Source organism: Silurus meridionalis, chromosome 3 (assembly GCF_014805685.1).
Source record: "Silurus meridionalis isolate SWU-2019-XX chromosome 3, ASM1480568v1, whole genome shotgun sequence".
In the NCBI taxonomy this organism is placed as follows: domain Eukaryota; kingdom Metazoa; phylum Chordata; class Actinopteri; order Siluriformes; family Siluridae; genus Silurus; species Silurus meridionalis.
The window spans coordinates 18,316,904-18,336,655 of record NC_060886.1 but is presented as its reverse complement, the minus strand read 5'-3'; the positions used below and the strand labels follow the sequence as shown (position 1 = coordinate 18,336,655).

The window sequence follows — 19,752 nt, the reverse complement described above, 5'->3', positions numbered from 1 at the left end:
TTTTCCTTTTAGCTGGTTAGCAAGCAAAACTCACTCTAAACAGACTGCAAAGAATTGTTTGATTATTAATAACAATATTCTTATTATATAATTTTATATTGATACTGTTTCATAAAAATAATAAGTTGCCTGACTGCGTGTGACAGCGATTTTGTCATCAGTAAGCAGGATTTAATAAGTCCTCCCTGTGAGTGGCATGGAGCTTTAGTTTAATATTCTTTCAGTCATATCTTAACATTCTGCAGAATTTCGGTTCTTCACAGATCTCTATTAATCGCTTGATTTGCAGATTTTGTTTTGTTATGAATCCGAAATTCTAAAATCCCTGTAATTGTTTCTTTATTTCTGGTTCAGGTGCTTGGGGTCTCCAGCCAAACTGACCGTGCCACGATTAAGAAGAAGCTGAAGGACATGAAAAAAGCCCAGGAGAAACTGGAAAAACAACGTGAGAAACGTGGCAAAGAAGCCAGACGAAGCGGTAGAATGCCAAGCAACAATGACTCTATCTGCTGAGGCCACCCTGATCTCTCTCTCTCTCCCTTTTTCTACTTCTCTCTGAAGCATTGATGCACACTGGTTTGTGTCAAGCAGGCAGCTGACAGCCCTTTGCTGTTTAATTCTATAGTTAGGTGCAGGTGAGACTTGTTAGTGCAGTCAATATGGCAATATGGAAATCAATATGTAAAATCAGTCAGACATTAATTAGTAGGAACTAATGTGCAGAGCAGGCATATATTTGGTCTGACCCTTATGTATAAGTACCATTCATACCAGAAAACTGCAGAATGTGAATTCACACAGTCTGATTATTCACCTGATGCTTGAAACCTAAAGGGCTCAATGTATAACTTGCCAAATGCTAGACAATTTCCTAAACATTCTTAAAACGGAGTCTCCATCTAGATGAAATCTCTGCCCCCTTTAGCAGACCAAACTAGCTTTATTTTATTTTATGTGCACAACGAGTATTTCTACAGTCTGCTGTTCACATATAAATGCCACTAATTTTGGAATGAATATTTTTTTTTTAAAGATTTTAATAGTAACTGTTGACTGTCCCCTTGTATAAACCTTCTTTGCTGGAACTTTGTACAGTCCTTAACTGAAAGCACTATATTTCTCTTTTAGGAGGCAAATGGTGACATGGTTTTTAAATGTACACATGAAATATTTTATACACTAACTTCAGAAGAAAAAAAAAATATTACTGATTAAACTTTGACACATTTTCTACTGAGTAGAATAGCTCGTAGTGTAAGACCATTTTGCGATTTGTAAACAGCAAAAAGTGTTTTTTTTTTTTTTTTTATGTTGCTACAGTTCATGTGTGTTTATGGTTCTACTCTGATCTTAGTAGACCAACTCAAGATCGTTAAGGTTGTCACTGATTTAGGATCGAAGCAGGGTACGGAGTTGAGACTATGAATTGAAGCCAATTGAGTTTTGGTGTGATATTAATATTCACTTTTTGTATCCTCTCCTGTCTTCACCTGCTTTGATTCCTCTTCAATATTAGTTATACAACTGACCAAGTACCAATAGAGTTCCTGTATAAAAGGATTTTTATTGTTTCAATGCAGGATTTTGTCAGACCATGAGGAAAGTTTAATATCCAGTTATTTCTCTGGTATGAGTGTATGAGCAGCAATAATAAATTTATTTTCCCTTTTTTTTTTCCCCCCCTGGTGCATGAGTGCATTCCTGACATCCACCCATGTTATAATATGGTATAGTAATTAGCTACTGCCATCATTACATCTGTCAGCAAGCCAGTAAAGGCTCCAATTATTCATAATGTTATCATAGTTAAATTTGTAATAACATTTATGAGATAAGCACTGACACTTATATATATATAATTGCAGATTTGTTTTTTAACACACAACATGTAACCAATAGACACCCAAACACCTCAATCAGACTAATACAAGATCTCACTGAGATCTAACACTAGATGCTTAATAGCTCATATGAGCTGATTCACAATACAGTTTACAATCAGTGTAAAGTAAAAAAAAAAAAAAAAATCATTTAGCAGTTACATTTTTTTCTAGAAACGATCCTGCTGTACATTCAATCTCATAATCTCAACACACATTGTACGTCCTGCCTTTGGTGCCAAATGTCTATATGATGCGGAAGGTGCTCATGTCTTTGGGCTCTTTGCTTGGCACACACCAGTCATCTGCCTCATGGATGGCCTTGTAATGTTTCCATGCTGATTTGTTATATACCGGAAGCCTTTCGATGGATTCTGTAGAAAGTGCCTTTAAGAAAAAGAGTTTAAATTTTAATATCCAATTACTGTCCTCAATACATATAAAAGTGTGCATTACATGCAACAAAATATTCACAGCTGCTGATAAATGTTTTTGGTCACTTTCAAATTTTTCACAAGCACACAAAATATATATGATTTTTTTTCTTACTCTGATGTATATAATGGCATCCGTGCCATGACCCTCCATGGAGTATAGCTGCAGTTCCCCCTGGAAGTACCTGGCATACAGTCTGGAGATTGGCAAGCCGTAGCCATAACCAGCCTAAGGGCAGATTTGATTTACTGTAACATGTACATGCACTTAAACAGCTAAAACATAGTCATACAGTCAAAAGGATAGTGGCTAAATAAACTGACTAGTGGTGCTGCACGGGACGTGTCCATTCGAGGCTTTGGAGCAGTGGAGTATGTGTAGGTGAACAACCTGTCAATCTTCCTGAGTGGTACCCCACCTCCAAGATCACTGACCTACAAAAGCAAGAGACTCTTACAACCCCAGTTCCAAAAAAAGCTGGGAAAATGTGCAAACTAAATAACAATGCAATTATTTGCAAATCTCAAATCCATATTCCATTCACAGTAAAACAAAAAAAAAAATCTAATGTTTAAACTAAGAATGTATATGATTGTAGCATCACATTGTCTGTCCTTTTACATCTGGGAACTGAGGAGGCCAGTTGGTGAAGTTTTGGGAGAGGAATGTTGTCCCATATGTGTCTGATACAGGATTATAGCTGCTCAACAGTTCTTTCTGGGTGTCTTTTGTTGGATCTTTTGTTTTATGATTCACCAAATGGTGAAAGGCAGGGAGACTAGCAGGCAAGCCAGTTAATTACCCAGACTCTTCTAATATGAAGTCATGCTATTGTTATTGATGCAGTAAGCACTGTCTTGCTCAAATATTAATGTTTTGTTTTTTTGATTGAAGCGTTTGTTGCTCTAAAACCTGTATAAATTGTTCAGCGTTGATGGAGCCTTCCAAAATGTGCAAGCTGCCCAAGCCACAGACATTAATGCAACCGAGTGCTGATAAGATAGATAGTCCCTCTCCTCTTTAGTCCGGAGGATGTGGTGTACATGCTTTCCAAAAAGAAATTAAAATTTCGATTCATCTGACCACAGAACAGTTTTCCACTTTGATTCAGTACATTTAAATAAGCTTTGGCCCAGAGAGAATGGTGGCGTTTGTGGATCATGTTCATGCTGCTCATGTTCAACTGATGAGATATTCAACTGTTTTGCAATTTTATATTAATTTGTCCCACAATTTGTAGACAGTCTTTCACAGATCGGTGAAGCTTTTTTTTACATAAACATTTGATATATATTTTCTATATTCTATTGTGAAAAATATAGATTCATGAGATTTGCAAATCATTGCATTCTGTATTTATTTACAATTTACTCCGAGTTCAAACTTTTGAATTGGGATTGTAGTATCAGCAATTCAAAAAGAATTAATACTGCAAAGGTAATCAAGATAAAACTTGACAAAATATGAAAAAGATTCGAGGGCTGAAAACATGCATGTAACATTATTATAAACAAAACTGTAGTAGACGGATGAATAAAAGCCTATGGGTGCAGATCAGCATGTGTTGGTGCATTTTGAGTGTGTGTACCTTCACAGTGAGATCTTCATCACCCAGGATGACCTTAACATGAACTGGAGGATACTCCGTAGTGTCACCGTACAACTCCATGGTCGCTCGCATGGCATTCTGAAGTAGTCACAGGGAATATTATTAGACCAGAAGCCTTAAAATGGCACAGAAGGCTAACATACTGAACTCAAAGACACAGTGTAGGCTTTCAGCTATTGCCCTGTGCTTACTTTTGATTGGCTTACAATAAAGTTCAAAATGAATGCCATGTTTTACTGTATATTAAGCCAGCAAGTGCATACAGTACCTTAAACAGTTCAAACACCATGTGATACAAATGAGATGGCACATAAACCACAGTTATGGGCTTGCTGGGTTCTTTACCTGCAAAGACAAATTTAGAAATTTATTTTCTTTGCTTTATCCACCAAGCTCTTCTTATTAGGCAGACAGCGAAGGTGTTAAATGTAATACCATTGAATTCTTCTAGTTTTAATTCTGGCGAGTTCATGTAGTATCGGTCGCATAAGTCTCGAGCGTTTTCATATGCATCTGGAGAAAGAAATTATTGTTTATTCCAATGAAAGTGTTGGTTTAAAATAAAAAAAACAGCAGCCAAACAGGGCATGAATGATGTCACACCCATATCCAGCTGACTTTGGTCATTGTAACGCATCAATTCCACTTGGGCTCCTACCTTTAATCACATCAGTGACACAACAGCAAGGATCAATACTGCCTATTTGTTTAGGATGAGCTGGGTTCACCTGCACCTTCCCTCCGAAAAGCAGTGCTGCAATGAACACAATTGAACAACAAAAAAAAAAGCTTAAACAAACCCTGAAGAAATTTTCTTTTTTTACACTGAAGTTCAGATGAATAATGCTATGGGAAGAATCTTACTGTGCTGGTTAAGGAGCATTCTGATGGAAATCCTGCTCATGTAAAAGCGATCCAGGAAGTATTGCATGTTAAGGCTTGTTATATGATCAGTACCATATGCTTCCTTGTACTCTACCACTCCCTGTGCCATTGTGGGAACCACATCATTATGCCTGCTGAGGATCTTGATCACTGCGCCGGTGAAACTAGAAGCATAAAGAATCGTTCAGACGTATTAAGCTGGGAAACAAGATACATACATACAAAAAAAAAAAAAAGAAAAAACATAAAATTGTAATACTTACTCAGAAATTACTTTTTCACTGTTTGCATTTTGCTCTTTGAATTCTAGTATATCTAGGAGACTTTGGATGTACCTGCCAACAGAAAGCATTCATGATGCACAAGAAATAAAACTTGGCATTATGACAAATTGAATTAAATCCAAAGAATCACAAATGGTATACAGTAATAACTCAAATAATGCAGTGAACAACTTTGTATTCTTCTTGCAGACTTCTGCTTCAAAACAAGTTGCAGTCTGTGTTCCTGTGTTAGATAGTCAAATATGTCCAACCAAAGCAGGTCCTGTTTTTGGTTTTATAAGCAGCATCTGGCCATGACACTCAATACTGTACAACCGGTGCACTCTCCAAGAGGCTAAGCAATTATTGTACAGTCCTCATTCAGTGTGTGTACAGAATCACCTTTAAGGGCAAATTAAATTAAAGGTTATAAATTAATTGGTATTTGATCCCCTACCAACCAGCAATAATTCTGACTCCCCCACACCCAAATTAGTCCTGTCCTTTTAAGTAAAAGCTCCTAATATCAACTCATTATGTGTATTAAAGACACCAGTCACAGAATCAACCTCTTCCATTCAAACCTCTCACCACCATGGAAAGGACCAAAGAGCTGTAAAAGGATGTCAGGGACAGGATTGTAGATCTGCACAAGGCTGGAATGGGTTACAAGGCCATCAGCAAAAAGCTTGGTAAGAAAGAGACCACTGTTGGCATGATAATTTGAAAATGGAAGAAATACAAGATAAGTCAATCTCCTCGCTCTGGAGCTCCATGCAAGATCTCACCTCATGGGGTAAGGATGATTCTAAGAAAGGTGAGGGATCAGTTTAGAATTACACGGGAGGAGCATGTTAATTATCTCAAGGGCACTGGAACCACAGTCACCAAAAAAACATTGGTAACACACCAATATCTGACATGAACTGGCCCATCTGAAGTTTGCCAATAAACACCTAAATAATTCAGAGAAAGCTTAGGAGAATGTCATATGTTCAGATGAGACCAGATTTTAGCTCTTTGGCTTCAACTCGGCTTGCCTTGTTTGGAGGCGGAACAATGCTAAATATGACCCCAAGAACATCATCCCCACTGTCATACATGAAGGAGAAAACATTCTGCTTTGGGGCTGTTTCTCTGCTAAGGGAACAAGAAGACTTCACCACATGAACAGGGCCATGCACTGTAGAATCTTGGGTGGGAACCTCCTGGCCTCAGCCAGAACACTGAAGATGAGAACAAGAGCAGCAACAAGGTTATTATACCAAGCACGATTATTTTTCTCTCACATTCAAGAACACACTTATTTGGAGACATTCTTTTCGGGTACATTCCCCTGTACATTGATGCTGATCACTTCCATAACTAAATGACGTACGTTGATGAGTGCGATTCTGGAAGAAGTTCCCATATAAGGAATTCTGCCCTTTATGACATCATGAAGGGTCATATACGGGGGGAAAATCAGACACTTTTAGGAACCTGGAAGGAATGTGTTTGGCACAGAAATACTTCATAAAAAAGTTTTTTTCACCTTTGGCCATGTTTAGCATAAGAATCCAACTCTTCAACAGTGTAATTAACTCACAATGCATGAAACAGCATTAGACTCCTCTCAATTGACAGCGTGGGCTTGACATTAATGTAATGTTTAAGGAAGCGGAGAAGAGATGATGGTGGGTCCTTGGTTTGGTTCCGGATATAAAGAAACACGAGGAGATCTGCACTCACCAGCTCTGCACCAGGCCCACTGAAGGCGTCCTGAGCAAGTTATCCGGCAGCAGGTTAATCTCTTTCATAATGTTGGCCAATCTAACAGGCAGCTCCTCTCTGAGGAACCTGAACGAGGTCTTCTCACATGCATTTTCAGAACCTGGAGGAGACCAAAAAAACAAACAAACACTAAAAATACACCAATATTTCACACAGAGTACTGTATTTAGTGCGAGTTGAGAGAGCAAGATCTCCCATGCTTTTTCTGAACCTGGAGGAGAAAAAATCTAAAACGTTTCCAGATAGTGTGTGTGTGTGTGTGTGAGTGAGTGAGTGAGTGAGTGAGTGAGTGAGAGAGAGAGAGAGAGAGAGAAGGAACCTTACCAAAATCGATGAACTGTTTCATTGATAGGGGTGAGGGCGAAAACCTGGAGTAGTGATCAACAAGTTTCCCGATGGATGCGCTGCTCATTAAAGCCCTTAAAATCCTCATTTTGTCAGTTGTGGGTTCTCAAATTATTGCTTCATGTGCGATTTGATCAGCAGTTGCACCTTCTACTCATGTTAGTCATTCCAGCTTGTATGTGCACAGCTCACCATTTTCTCAGAGCTCAAGTTTTTTGAATGGGGGGCTCTAACTTCTTCTACAGCTTGTCTCCAAGCTCGGAGACAAGTGTCCGGGGTGTGAGCTGGGAGCAGCTGTCACTCTGTACCCGAGCCCAACAAACCAAAAACTCACCTCTCGCGATTTGGAGAGAAAGAGGCCTATTACATGGTTCAAACCCGTGCCATTATCTCCTTATTATCTGTACATCTCCTGCAGCGTGGGGATGGTGTCCTATCCGGAAAAGCTGTCTTAATATAATTCCAAGTCCAAAGCTTTTCCAATTGCATACTAGTGTACTACAGCTTACTCTACCCTGCTGCTGAGCTCTGGCGTCCACGCACTTCTCCGTCACTCTGAACACTCAGCTCTCTGCGTCACCAGCCAGTCAGCCCACAACATGCCTGACAACAAAAACATCATGCAGATCCATTCCGTTAGTAAACATGTCTCTAGCTTCTATAAATGTGCACAAAGGTTATGCAGATCTTTCAAAACTGTTCGACGAGAAACATTTTTATCCATATCGTTTCATTGATCACTTTGACAACGTGGATTATTATTATTATTTAATTTATCTAGAACATGCACGATTATTTTATTGTATAATAGTTCAAGATGCTTGTCATTTGTTGTCTTTTAAAAACAGGACACAAAAACCGTCAAACAAAATGAACTCTAACTGATTTACTGATCTACTCTATGTTCAATGTTTAATTTAATAATAATTATTATTTCTGCAAATGAGATATTCATTAAGGCAAAACTTAAATCTCATTTTTCATTTATTTTTTCTTAACATTAAATAATAAAAAAGGACATTAAAATGAAAATTGTATTAAAAATTAAAAACAATTATTTGTGAAATTGTTTTATGAACAGCCTTTATGTTCAACAGCAGGGGGAGCTATTAGAAAACATGATGGAAAGGTGGCGAAACATGCTGTGTCCATTCGTCTTGCGGGGTTGACTTGATCTATCTATCTATCTATCTATCTATCTATCTATCTATCTATCTATCTATCTATCTATCTATCTATCTATCTATCGCTTATTGTAACGCGTTGTAATAATACGATTTTGAACCTTCTCGGTTCCCGTCATCATTGCTCTAATACCCGGAAGCTGTTCTGTGGACGGTGCCAACAATAACAACGGTTTCTGGAGATAAATCAGAAAAGGACCGGTTATCGGGTCAGTGTCTCTGCCTGTTTTAACTGCATTGCGGAAAATATATACAATTATCTTTACGCTGCTGCTGTGTTTTTTGCCTATATTTTATAGTTGTTGTGTAAGTAAGTTAGCTGTGCACGATCTCCAATGAATGACAGTTTTGTTAGCTAACGTTCGCTAATCAATCAGAAACGCGGGCAGTCAGTGTTGTCGCTGCATGTTGAAGTGATAAACCCGGTGTGATTTTACTGCTAAGGTAAATATATCTGATATATCTGCGTGTGTTCGATGTAAAATTAAAGTTATGATAAAGCAGTTGAATTGCGCTACGCCACCAGATGAGTTATTGTTCACACACGAACCTCTAGTGGTCACTTTGCTAACTAGGTGCCGCCCAAGCTAGTAAGCTAGCTCTGGACTTGAATAGACACTGAGTGAAAGGTGCAGATTTTCGATGGAAATGCGTGGAAAATCGACATGCCCCGTTGTTTTTTTTTTTTTTTTTGTAAGAAATGAGCAAACATTGGCCGCTTTAGAGGGTTAGTTGTTGGCACTTAGAGGGTTAGCTGCCTGACAGAAGAGCTGTGTGCTTACACTGGATCATATACGTTGAATTATTGTTGCTCTTTTTTTAACTTACTCAACTTTCTAATCATATCTAGGGTTATTATGTTTTATCACGAGTAAAACTGTGAGCAGTGAGACGTTTGTATAAGCCGGAAGTAAATTATATATGACTATATGATGAATGGAAACAAATGTTTCTGGAGACCAAAAAATCAAAGCCATAATCAGGCTCTGGCAGGATCTATGACAGATTGTGAGAACCTTGTTTTTTTTCTTATCTCACAGAGCCTGGAGAACAGTGCTTTCTTTATATTTTGAATCTCCCATCAAATCACGAGTTGCAGTGTGATCTGAAGAAAATGAATAAGCATGCTATTGTACAAAAAAAAAAAAAAACATCAGGAATAACCCTCCACCAGTGTGAAATGAAAATAGGAATTTGTTATACCTGGGTCATGTAGACTAAGTGGGTAGACAGTTTTTGGGGTCAAGGGATAAAATTCTCCCAATTTAACGTCATGTGGAGGAAATATTTAAGTTTTTGTCTTGTCTGGACAATGTGGATCTGTCTAGAGCTGCCCATATTTTCCTAAATATCCCTTTGTGAAATACATGGTAATATGCAAGCTGGTGTGAATGCAGCAATAACTTTGTGTAAATGACTTTAATCTATGTGCAGAAGGAGATTTGTGAGACGTGTTTCTTTTGGTTTTGTGTGAAATGTGTTTATATATATATATATATATATATATATATATATATATATATATATATAATATAATCTAATCTCAAAATGTTGAAAGCACATAATGACTCCATGTTGTTTTCTGTTCTGCAGCATCATGTCGGATAAGAGCGAGCTAAAGGCAGAGTTGGAGAGGAAGAAGCAGCGCCTTGCACAAATACGGGAGGAAAAGAAGAGAAAAGAGGAAGAACGCAAGAAAAAAGAGGTGAGAACTTGCAGAATGTCCAGCACGCAGTTTGTACAATTGTCGTTGTTGTTTTGGTGCACGCACAACTAATGCATTTCTTAATTTCCACTTTTGCGTATGTGGAAATGCAATATGTATGTAAATATACATACATCCAGTAAATATGCAAAAGGATTTTCAAAGCAGAAAGAGAATAACATATGAAGTGTGCAATAGGACTGTAACGGTGTGATTGTAGTTTTGGACATGGCATGTGAGCTGTTATACCATGTTTTTTTCCCTCAGCTTTGAGCTGTAAATAGTAAATGCTGCCAGCATGGCACAAATATATCACAAAGGACTGAGAATGTTTTACTTAAATATCATGTTTTGCTTTAATAATACAGTGCCAAGTATACATTATTATATGTAGCATGAAAAAAAAACAGTCTCAATGAATTAGTGTATGCAAATAAAAGAAGCATTATATTTGTTTACTCAAAAGAGGAGGGAAATGGCACATTTGGTGCGTAAATAGATTTTAACTTCTAATTGGCTGCTTAGGTTTCCTCTGGCTTTATTTCAGCTCCCAAACACATTCTGATTGTCTGTGCTGAATTGCCTCTATGTGTGAATTTGTGTACATGGGTTCTAGCTTTCTCTCCAGGCTGCCCTTGTGTTCCTGGGATTCACCCTGACCAAAAAAGAGGTTATTGAGTATGGATAAAGGAATTAACTTGTGGCAAAATATATTCATGTTTAAAGAAGAATATAGTTTAAAAAAAAGAAAAAGGACTCTCTGTTACAGTTCTAAAATGCTCAGTGCTACATCCTACACAAATATACAATATATAATATAAGAAAACAAAAGCATTTATGAATTTGTCTAAATTATTAATTGTAAAAAAGTTTACCGCTTTTTTCCACCCCAACACTTATCCAGTTTACACTAAGCAAACATTTTTGTCTGTTTCTGAAGCAGCAGACTTGAAGTTATTGTTACATAACTGACAGTTAAGACCACCAATTATATAGTTTATAAATAAAAAAAATACTGGCAAATGTACAGTCTGAGCCTGGTTTATTCTTTGATGTAAGGTGGTTCATACACATGCAATTCACTTTGCAAAATATGGCAATATTCCATCTCAAATTAAAACACATGCATTTTAACTGTTTTAGAATCTTATGCGTACATGTGCCTTGATCAAACTGTGTGATACATAGTGCCTTTTGTAAGTATTCACCCCGTTCAACATTTAAAGAAGTGAGGTACATTTTATATTATACACAAAAAAAATCGAATAAAATAAATCCTGTAAAACCTTTTTTGTTGAAATCTGATGGGCGTGAAAGCATTAGAACCACTGTAGGATTCAGGTAAAGCTACAAGTTTCAAATGTTCTGATTGAGGTCTTAGGTTTGAGCCACTCTGTTCTAGCTTAGGCAGTATACAGAGCAAACCTCTATGGAAGTCTCAGGTCTCTCGGGGTGTCTTTTTTTTTTTTTCTTTCTTAAAGCATAATTCTGTGTCCCTCTGTCAGGCGGAGCAGCAGAAAGAACCTACTGCGGCGCAGGATGACTCTGATCTGGAGAAGAAGAGGAGAGAGACTGAAGCACTGCTGCAGAGCATGGGAATAGCACCAGAGGTGCACGCAGGTCAGTCACACTTCACACACTCTTCACCCATAGCCATAACTGTCTGGATTCATAGGTCACCTGGGCCTTGTTTTTTTTCCATGGGTTTCTTGGCTGAGTTGGTTTACAATCCTGGATTATTTTTTGTTCTATTTCTCTAAACTGCTCTTGGATTTCTTACTCATTTTAACATGTCTATTCACACAAACCTGCTCATGAGTGGTAACAGTTTGGGAAAAGAAAAACACATGGCTGGTAAAGTCAGGTGTCCTATAATATCAGGTCAGATGGTCTAAGTCAGTTGTCCTCAACCTTTTTTGCACCACGGACCGGATTAATGTCGGACAATATTTTTACAAACGGGCCTTTAAGGTTTGGCGGATAAATACAACGAAATAAAATAATAAGATCGGCATAAAAACTGGTATTTTCTAAATATAATAATTAACGTGAATCCACTGTGTTGTTTTTTGTTTATTTTGCATGCTTGGGGGTTTGAATTTAGCGGTACTGTATTATGTGTTTCCGGCCGGAGCAGCCCCTTTAAGAAGGTAGCAAATGGAGGTAAGACATGACCGAGGGAAGCATCTCGACATGCATCAAGAGTGAGTCATAGACAGATGTGGTAGAGAGAATTCGGTCATTTTCCAAAATAAATCAGAATCGATAATAAATAAAACGGAAATAATGTAAATTATGTATTCTTTCTGTGCAGCCCGGTACCAATTGACCCACAGGGGTTGGGGACCACTGGTGTAAAGTTTTAAGAGAAAACATGTATGCAGCTTTAAAAGTGACCAAAATGCTTGTTTTTTTATCTTTTGTACAAAAAATATTCTGCATTCTGACTTTAGTGCAGAGCAACCAACTATCTACCCAGTTCATCAGGGCAAGAAACAATAATTAATAATGGATATATGCTCTCTAATGCTTGCGAATACATCTTGACTTGTAACTGCCTTTTTTCCTTCCCAATGTAATGACAATGTGTACATGACACTTGTTATGTTCTGTAAGTCTGGTTGGTTTAACCCTCCTCCTTTTTTTCAATTTATTTATTGGTATTCATTTTTTATTTTTTTTATTTTTACCTCCTAAAAGCCCAAAGCTGCTAGTTTTGTCATTCAACGATTTCTTAATGAAACCTAGTTTCTTTACTTTTTTATATAAGTATATTTTTGTTAATTTTCCACATGCACTAGAGGCTCTGGGATGGAGAATTAAATAAACATTGGTGAGATGCACTTGGCCTTTGAACTAAAGTAAGGAAGAAAATAAATGTCAACATTAAGGTGTTGTTGGTATTATTATTATTATTATCATTATTATTATTATTATTATTTACATCTATTTTGAATCAACACAGCGTTGTGCAATCGGTCTAAATTTGGTTAAACCCGTTTATTTTAATCAACTACATGTGTGCAGTCTATGTACATTAAACTGTTATGAAGCGATCGCATCAACGATTATTTTCAATTCTTACACCAAAATATCTTGTATTTGTTACGTGACTTGTGAAGAGCACAGGTCTGTACGTCTTTCACACAAACACACACTAATAGATATGTCAATGGATAAATTGGTAAACTTGGGCATACACACAGCATCATTTTTAATTGGGAGCAATAAAGTCTTGTCTTATCATAAACGACCCTCATTATCAGTTAAGTAGCATACTTTAAGCTGTCTGAATAGTCTTATTGAAGATAGGATAGTCTTATTGAGATATTATTGTCTTTAAAACATCAGTTGTTGCAAACAAAGCAAAAGCATGCTCTTTCTACAGTGAAGATATGCATTAAACAATATAACAGTAATTAACAGTGACGCTATTAAACCATTACAGGCATTGTTATTTGCTGTATTACTCACAGCAGACGCTAGGGGGCAGAAGTACTCCAGGTTACACTGAAGTACACGATGCATTTATCCGCAGTGAACGCTGTGGGGCTCCGGATGCTAACTATAGTATAAAGACACGTTTAGAAATTTCATTGTTTAAATATCACCATGTTTGTTTCCAATACGATTTAGAAACCACAAAGTATAATTTATGTATTTACTCTACTCTATTTGGCCCTGAACTTTCGGCTTTTGTTTGAAATTACGGAGAGCGATTTTAAGTGAGTAAACAAATAATCATTTTTGTGTTTCTGAATCACATTCAGCATGGTTCTGATGCTGAAAATGTACATACACACCGTAATTTAATTACGCATCAAAGCGTAAATGGAAAAGAAAAATTCACACACATCTGAAATATAATGTATCATTGCACTTGTCCCTTTTCTGCACGTGCGCATTTTGTACAAGCACAACTAACAGATGCATATAAACATAAGCTCAATTGCATTGTGTAACAATAATCTCCCACTCATATACATACTGACTTATTTATTTGTTTATTTAATTGTCCAATCTATTTTTTTTTTTAAATAAATGGTGCAATATCTTTATTATTATTATTTATTACAAATCCTATGCAACTTTTTTTTTTTTTTTGATTTTACAATAGCTTTTATTAGTCCCCAGGTTTGCCTCCATGCTTTTGTGTACATAAAACAGCTGTCTGAATTGTCCCTTAGCTCCCGGGCCCTTGTCTCCCACTGCCAAATCTGCAAGTACCCCGAGCGAAGCAGGTAGCCAGGATTCCGGAGACGGCACCACAGGCCCCAGGTATAATCACCTCCAGCATTCTCCTTTTCTCTTTTTCACTTTCTCTCTCTTTATGTAATTGATAGTGCTGAAGACGTTGATGATTGTGGGATTGCATGAGCGACAGACAGTCTGTCTGTGCACCAAAGGCACAGTCAAATGTTTATGATGTTTAAAGGCTTTGTGTGGGGTTTAGTGTACAGGTTTGAACAGGCAGAACGTTTGTCTTCGCTGCTTCGTTCTATTACCGCCTTCGCCTCTAAATGAAAAGAAAAAAAAAAGTGCCACGTGGAAGCGGAGGTGAAATTTGTTGTCTTCTGTAGTTTTAATCTGTTTTTCATCACAGTTTCATGGATTGTCCGATACTTAGTATTTATTCCAGGAGTTAATCAGATTTTAACGTCATCGCTGTTTATTTTACAAGGTTTTCATTACCACTGTTTAAAAGACCGAACACATTCCCAGTTCACATGTAGTCTAATATACTTCCAGTGAAGCAAAGTGCTTCTCTCGGTTGACACTGGTGACACAGACCAATTATGTTTATTTGGGAATGATCAGAAATAGAAGCGTGTGCCATTTTTAGTTATAGTACAAATAGCTCACGTAACAATCTGATTGGTTGTGAGCTGCCTGAGGGACTCTTTAACCCCTGATTAAAGTTTGGGACTCTAAACAGACGTTTTGAAACACTAACCCCCTATACGAACACACATACACACACACACACACACACACACGTGTGAATACAGCCCTGGAGGTACTTTCCAGCCCAAGGCCTTCTATGTCCACTCATTTCCCTCTGCTACTGCTTCCTATACACATGGAGGCCATTTTTCTAACCACAAATGCACACTCGCACATCCACAAGGACTCATGTACATCCTCCTTTGCCACATGCTGCCACATACAAACCCCCCACACACACGTAGGAAGATCTGCTACTCACTTCTGAGTCATGCGCGAGTCTGTGACAAAGCTGACCGGTAGCTTCTGGGAGGCAGAACGAACTTATTTTATGCGAGGCATGATTCACATCAGGCATGATTTCCTTTTTTTTTTCTTTCCTTTTTTCTTTTTTTTTTTTTTTTAAAGGTGTACACTCTGCATTCAGGAGTAAAATATATGGTAATGCATACACAACTCGTTTTCTTTAACGCTAATACATCATGCCGTTATAACCGTGCAGTTAATGTTATGCGTTATCGAAGGGTCTATTTAACGAAACGTAAAGACGTGTTCTCAGTTCTAACTGTTGTAGCGAGAGCATGTTAATAATTGGTGTGAACTGTTTCTCTAACCATGCTAATGAGCCTCTTTTAAATATTCTCTCTTTCAATAACACTGGCCGTTGCTGCGATACTAACAGGACTCTCCACTGGGACTCTGATCCTTCTACATTACTGCTTCACTCTGAGCTGGGGTACTGCATTTTCCTTTATTTCTCTCTTCTTTTTTTCTTCTTTTTCTTCCTCTTTCTGCTCTGATTCTTTCTTCTGATTATTCTAAGTTATATAGGTTAGATTAGCTCAAAGGGAATTATCTGGTCTCGTGTTCGATCATTTCCTGCATCATCCTGTACTGAGTAGGCTGCTTGATTGGCTTCTAATTCTGGTCTTGTTTAGGTGCGGGACCAAGTAATTCTCTGAGCCACACGTGTTTCTTGGTAATCCCATGTGTTGCTGATAAAACATAAGAGATGTTTCCCGAAAGAACAAGTGAGGCAGTAGTGCCATTATGTGATGGTTGTGCGAATGTTTGGCTTTGGCGATGTGCTCTTACTTATTTCTGACTGGCTGGCTGGCTTTCTCATTTGTTGATTTGGGTTCGTCTGCCTTTCTGTCTGTCTGTTTATTTGTTTGTTTCTCTGCCACGTTTGTTCCCACCCGCAGGCGAGGCCCGGCGAAGCTGAGCATCGCGAAGGTGACTCAGGTGGACTTCCCGCCCAAAGAGGTGGTGTCTTACTGCAAGGAGACTCAGACCCCCACTACAAATGAGCAGAAAGAGGGTGAGTTCTGACCATGAAAACACTTGCTGGCAGATGTGTCCTTGTGTCTGCTGTTAGAACATCGCGTTTATCCTTCGTATTTAGAGGAATGTTTATTTTTATTTATTTACATTTTTGGATTTTCAGCACCAACAGTGTTCAGAGGTGTTGCTTTATTCGCAGAAACACGTATACCTTTTATGTTTCCATACTGATTTTATAATCAGAGCGTCCAGTGTTCTATAATGTAATGATTAAACACACACAGGCTAATGAGCTGGTTTTCATTGAAAACTGCAAGCATCAGCACCATATGTTTTCCACACTCTTTATTTGTTTACCCAGTGTGTGTGTGTGTGCAGGTAAATTCCGCATGCTGGTAGTTGCAGAGGTAACTTGTGATGACATGCCAGTCAGTGTGGTGATGTTAGTGAGAGAGACCCAAATCTCTCTGATCAGATTAAATGTGTCTGGTGTCGCTTCCTGAGAATCTCTCTGTGTGTGTGTGTGTGTGTGTGTGTGTGTGTGTGTGTGTGTGTCTGTCTGAGAGCATGCCTGCATATGTCTGTCTGTCTGTTCCTCCATACGTGTTTATCTTCATGTCTGCATGTGAGTGTGTCTGCCTGCCTGTGTGTCTGTCTGCATGTGCGTGTGTCTGCCTGCGTGTGTGCGTGTGTCTGTCTGCTTGCCTGCATGTGTCTGTCTGCCTCGTGTGTGTCTGTCTGTCTGTCTGCCGCGTGTGTGTCTGTCTGCCTGCGTGTGTCTGTCTGTTTGTCTGCCTCGTGTGTCTGTCTGTTTGTCTGCCTCGTGTGTCTGTCTGTTTGTCTGCCTGCGTGTGTGTCTGCCTGTGTGTCTGTCTGCCTGCGTGTGTCTGTCTGTTTGTCTGCCTGCGTGTGTCTGTCTGTTTGTCTGCCGCGTGTCTGTCTGTTTGTCTGCCTGCGTGTCTGTCTGTTTGTCTGCCTGTGTGTGTCTGCCTGCCTGTGTGTCTGTCTTCGTCTGTCTGCCTGCCTGTGTGTCTGTCTGCTTATGAGTGTGTCTGCCTGCGTGTGTGTGTCTGTCTGTCTGCCTGCGTGTGTGTCTGTCTGTCTGCCGCGTGTGTGTGTGTGTGTCTGCCGCGTGTGTGTGTGTGTGTGTCTGCCGGCGTGTGTGTGTGTGTCTGCCGGCGTGTGTGTGTGTGTCTGCCGCGTGTGTGTGTGTGTGTGTGTGTGTGTCTGCCGCGCGTGTGTGTGTGTCTGCCTGCGCGTGTGTGTCTGCCGGCGTGTGTGTGTGTGTCTGCCTGCCTGCCTGTGTGTGTGTGTCTGCCTGCCTGTGTGTGTGTGTCTGCCTGCGTGTGTGTGTCTGCCTGCGTGTGTGTCTGCCTGTGTGTGTGTGTGTCTGCCTACGTGCGTGTGTGTGTGTGTGTGTGTGTGTGTGTGTTTTTCTGGGTCTGTCTGTGTGTGCATGTGTCTGCCTGTGTGTCTGTATGACTCTGAGTCTCTGAGTCTGTGTGCATGTGTTTAAATGTCTCTGTATGCCTGTGTCTGTGCATGTGTGTTGCTGCGTGTGTGTCTGTGAGAGCGTATCTGCAAGAGAGAACTTTCTTTAGAAATGATCTGAGATGAGCGAGCATGGAGATGAAAGCTGAGGGAAAATTGCAGAGTCTCGAGAAACATAAGAAGCTAAGGAAAGATTAAACTCCCTGATGCGTCTCCTCTCTCTCTCTCTCTCTCTCTCTCTCTCTCTCTCTCTCTCTCTCTCTCTCACACACACACACACACACACACACACACACACACACACACACACACACATATACAGACCTCTTATGCTTGCCTTATGTCTTTCTTACTGAACACAAGGCCAATTTGCATTTTGGATGGGGAAAAACAGGCATGACATGAAGGAGAGTGATACAGAAAGAGTGAGGGGGTGGGAGAAGGAGAACAGGAGACCGAGGGATGATATGATGAAGTGTGCCATGGCTTGCTAAAGCATCTGATGAATGTCAATATGGATGTAATTGCAGCTTGTAGCTTTCATGGGGGTTGTGCACAAGTCTTGAAAAAAAAAAAAAAAAAAGCTCCATTCCACGTCGTTTGTTCTGATCTTTAGGTTGCACCTCGTGGCATGCTGGAAGGTGGAGGTGCAGGGATAAAATACACACTCTGCGTGAATGGTTTTAACATTACTGTTTTTTTTGTTGTGGTCTGTCTAATATCTACTGTAGACATTCAGACTTGTGCGAGGCTCTTTAGATTTAGTCTAAACAGAGATGCACCGGTGTTGGATTGGGATCAGGTGGGAGTTGAATTTTCTGATTTTTGTTTATGCACTGAACAGGTCTAATACTTTGCAGGAATTAAATAAGGTTGAATGATGTTGTCTACTGAGTGTGGTAATATGGAATGAATATTTCTTGTGCGTGTGTATGGGAGCGAGAGAGAGAAATTATGTTTACTGTGAACAATGAGAGGGTCAAAAGGAGTTTTTGAAAAATGGTTCTAAATTTCCTACCAGTCTCTTTTACCTTGCTCTTTTTTTTCCGCTCTTTATATTCTCTTTCCTCTCTGTCCTTGTTAAAGTGTACAGAGTCTTTCCATGGCATCGTAAAAGTGTGTTTAACAGTGCCAATATCTGCAGACAACACCACACCAAAATCTCCCTCCACCTCTGCTTCCATCTTTTCCTCCTGCACTATGTAATCATTTCATCAACTCTTTTGCTTTCTCGTTCAGGCACGTAACTAAACACATTGGGTGACATTGAGAGGCTTTCACGCCTCTTGTCCCTGCCACTCAGAGAGATGGCTTTCTCTCTCTCTCTCTCTCTCTCTCACTCCATCTCTCCATCTCTCTCTGTCTCTCTCGGGCTGATTGAGTGATTTGTCTTGGGCTGTAGAGGTAGTGAAGGTCTGCGCTCTGAAGGTCAGCGGGTGGTACACCACAGAAGCAGAGGACCCTGAATCTGCTGCGCTGCACGCACCTACTCAGCTGCTTGCAGTTTAGGTTGACGCACACGTTCTGATCAAGGCTCTTGATTTTGTGGCATTCAGTTCATATTCATTGTCCTTTTTTCAAAGCGTCAGCCTTCACGAGACCTGACTGTACTCCTGTCGTTTTTGAGAACCCTTTGTTGATTTAAGGGAACCACGAATTCCAAGAGGCACCACGAGGCACAGATTTTCTACAATGGCTGCATTTGTTTGGCTGCAGATGCTCTTCACGGGATACAATTGTCCTAAATACGCCAAATGGAGATTTTTTATTTATTTTCATGGCTTTTTCGAAGTATCCGATGCCTGGAATTGTATAAAACTGCCAGTCGTCCAGTGAACATCTTTCCGATTGAAGTTTCTCAGCATTGTGGTGCTTCTAAAAAGTAGTCGCTGCACCTCATGTGATCATACAGTCCAACTGCTTAACAGAGCTCTGTTCTAGGAACGAGAGGCTT

The 19,752-nt window shown here is 39.4% G+C and overlaps 3 protein-coding genes across 8 annotated transcripts in view; 2 read left to right on the top strand and 1 right to left on the bottom strand.

Annotated features, from left to right (window-relative positions):
• ppp1r9ala (protein phosphatase 1 regulatory subunit 9A-like A) overlaps positions 1-1,677 on the top strand; it is a 30,135-nt gene extending 28,458 nt beyond the window's left edge. For all 4 annotated transcript variants that reach the window (XM_046844832.1, XM_046844831.1, XM_046844829.1 and 1 more), the window contains one exon: positions 355-1,677. In XM_046844832.1, the coding sequence (XP_046700788.1) occupies positions 355-513 (159 nt within the window). In that variant the 3' untranslated portion in view covers positions 514-1,677. The remainder of the gene's footprint in view (positions 1-354) is intronic.
• pdk1 (pyruvate dehydrogenase kinase, isozyme 1) lies at positions 1,545-7,776 on the bottom strand. Its single transcript, XM_046844838.1, has 11 exons — positions 7,170-7,776; positions 6,804-6,945; positions 5,073-5,144; positions 4,789-4,973; positions 4,583-4,678; positions 4,360-4,437; positions 4,193-4,269; positions 3,904-4,002; positions 2,639-2,749; positions 2,430-2,543; positions 1,545-2,267 (listed from the first exon to the last, which is right to left on the bottom strand). The coding sequence occupies exons 1-11, from the start codon at positions 7,276-7,278 to the stop codon at positions 2,127-2,129; spliced, it is 1,224 nt and encodes a 407-aa protein (XP_046700794.1). The 5' UTR covers positions 7,279-7,776; the 3' UTR covers positions 1,545-2,126.
• A 541-nt stretch (positions 7,777-8,317) lies between these two features.
• The window catches only part of dync1i2a (dynein, cytoplasmic 1, intermediate chain 2a), a 28,857-nt gene continuing 17,422 nt past the window's right edge, over positions 8,318-19,752 (top strand). The window contains exons 1-6 of one of the 3 annotated variants that reach the window (XM_046844835.1): positions 8,318-8,583; positions 9,968-10,079; positions 11,585-11,699; positions 14,267-14,357; positions 15,706-15,759; positions 16,229-16,344. In XM_046844835.1, coding sequence (XP_046700791.1) covers positions 9,972-10,079; positions 11,585-11,699; positions 14,267-14,357; positions 15,706-15,759; positions 16,229-16,344 — 484 coding nt within the window. In that variant the 5' untranslated portion in view covers positions 8,318-8,583; positions 9,968-9,971. Of the gene's footprint in view, positions 8,584-8,668; positions 8,819-9,967; positions 10,080-11,584; positions 11,700-14,266; positions 14,358-15,705; positions 15,760-16,228; positions 16,345-19,752 lie in introns of those variants that run through there. The other 2 variants (XM_046844836.1, XM_046844837.1) reach the window with 2 other exon arrangements.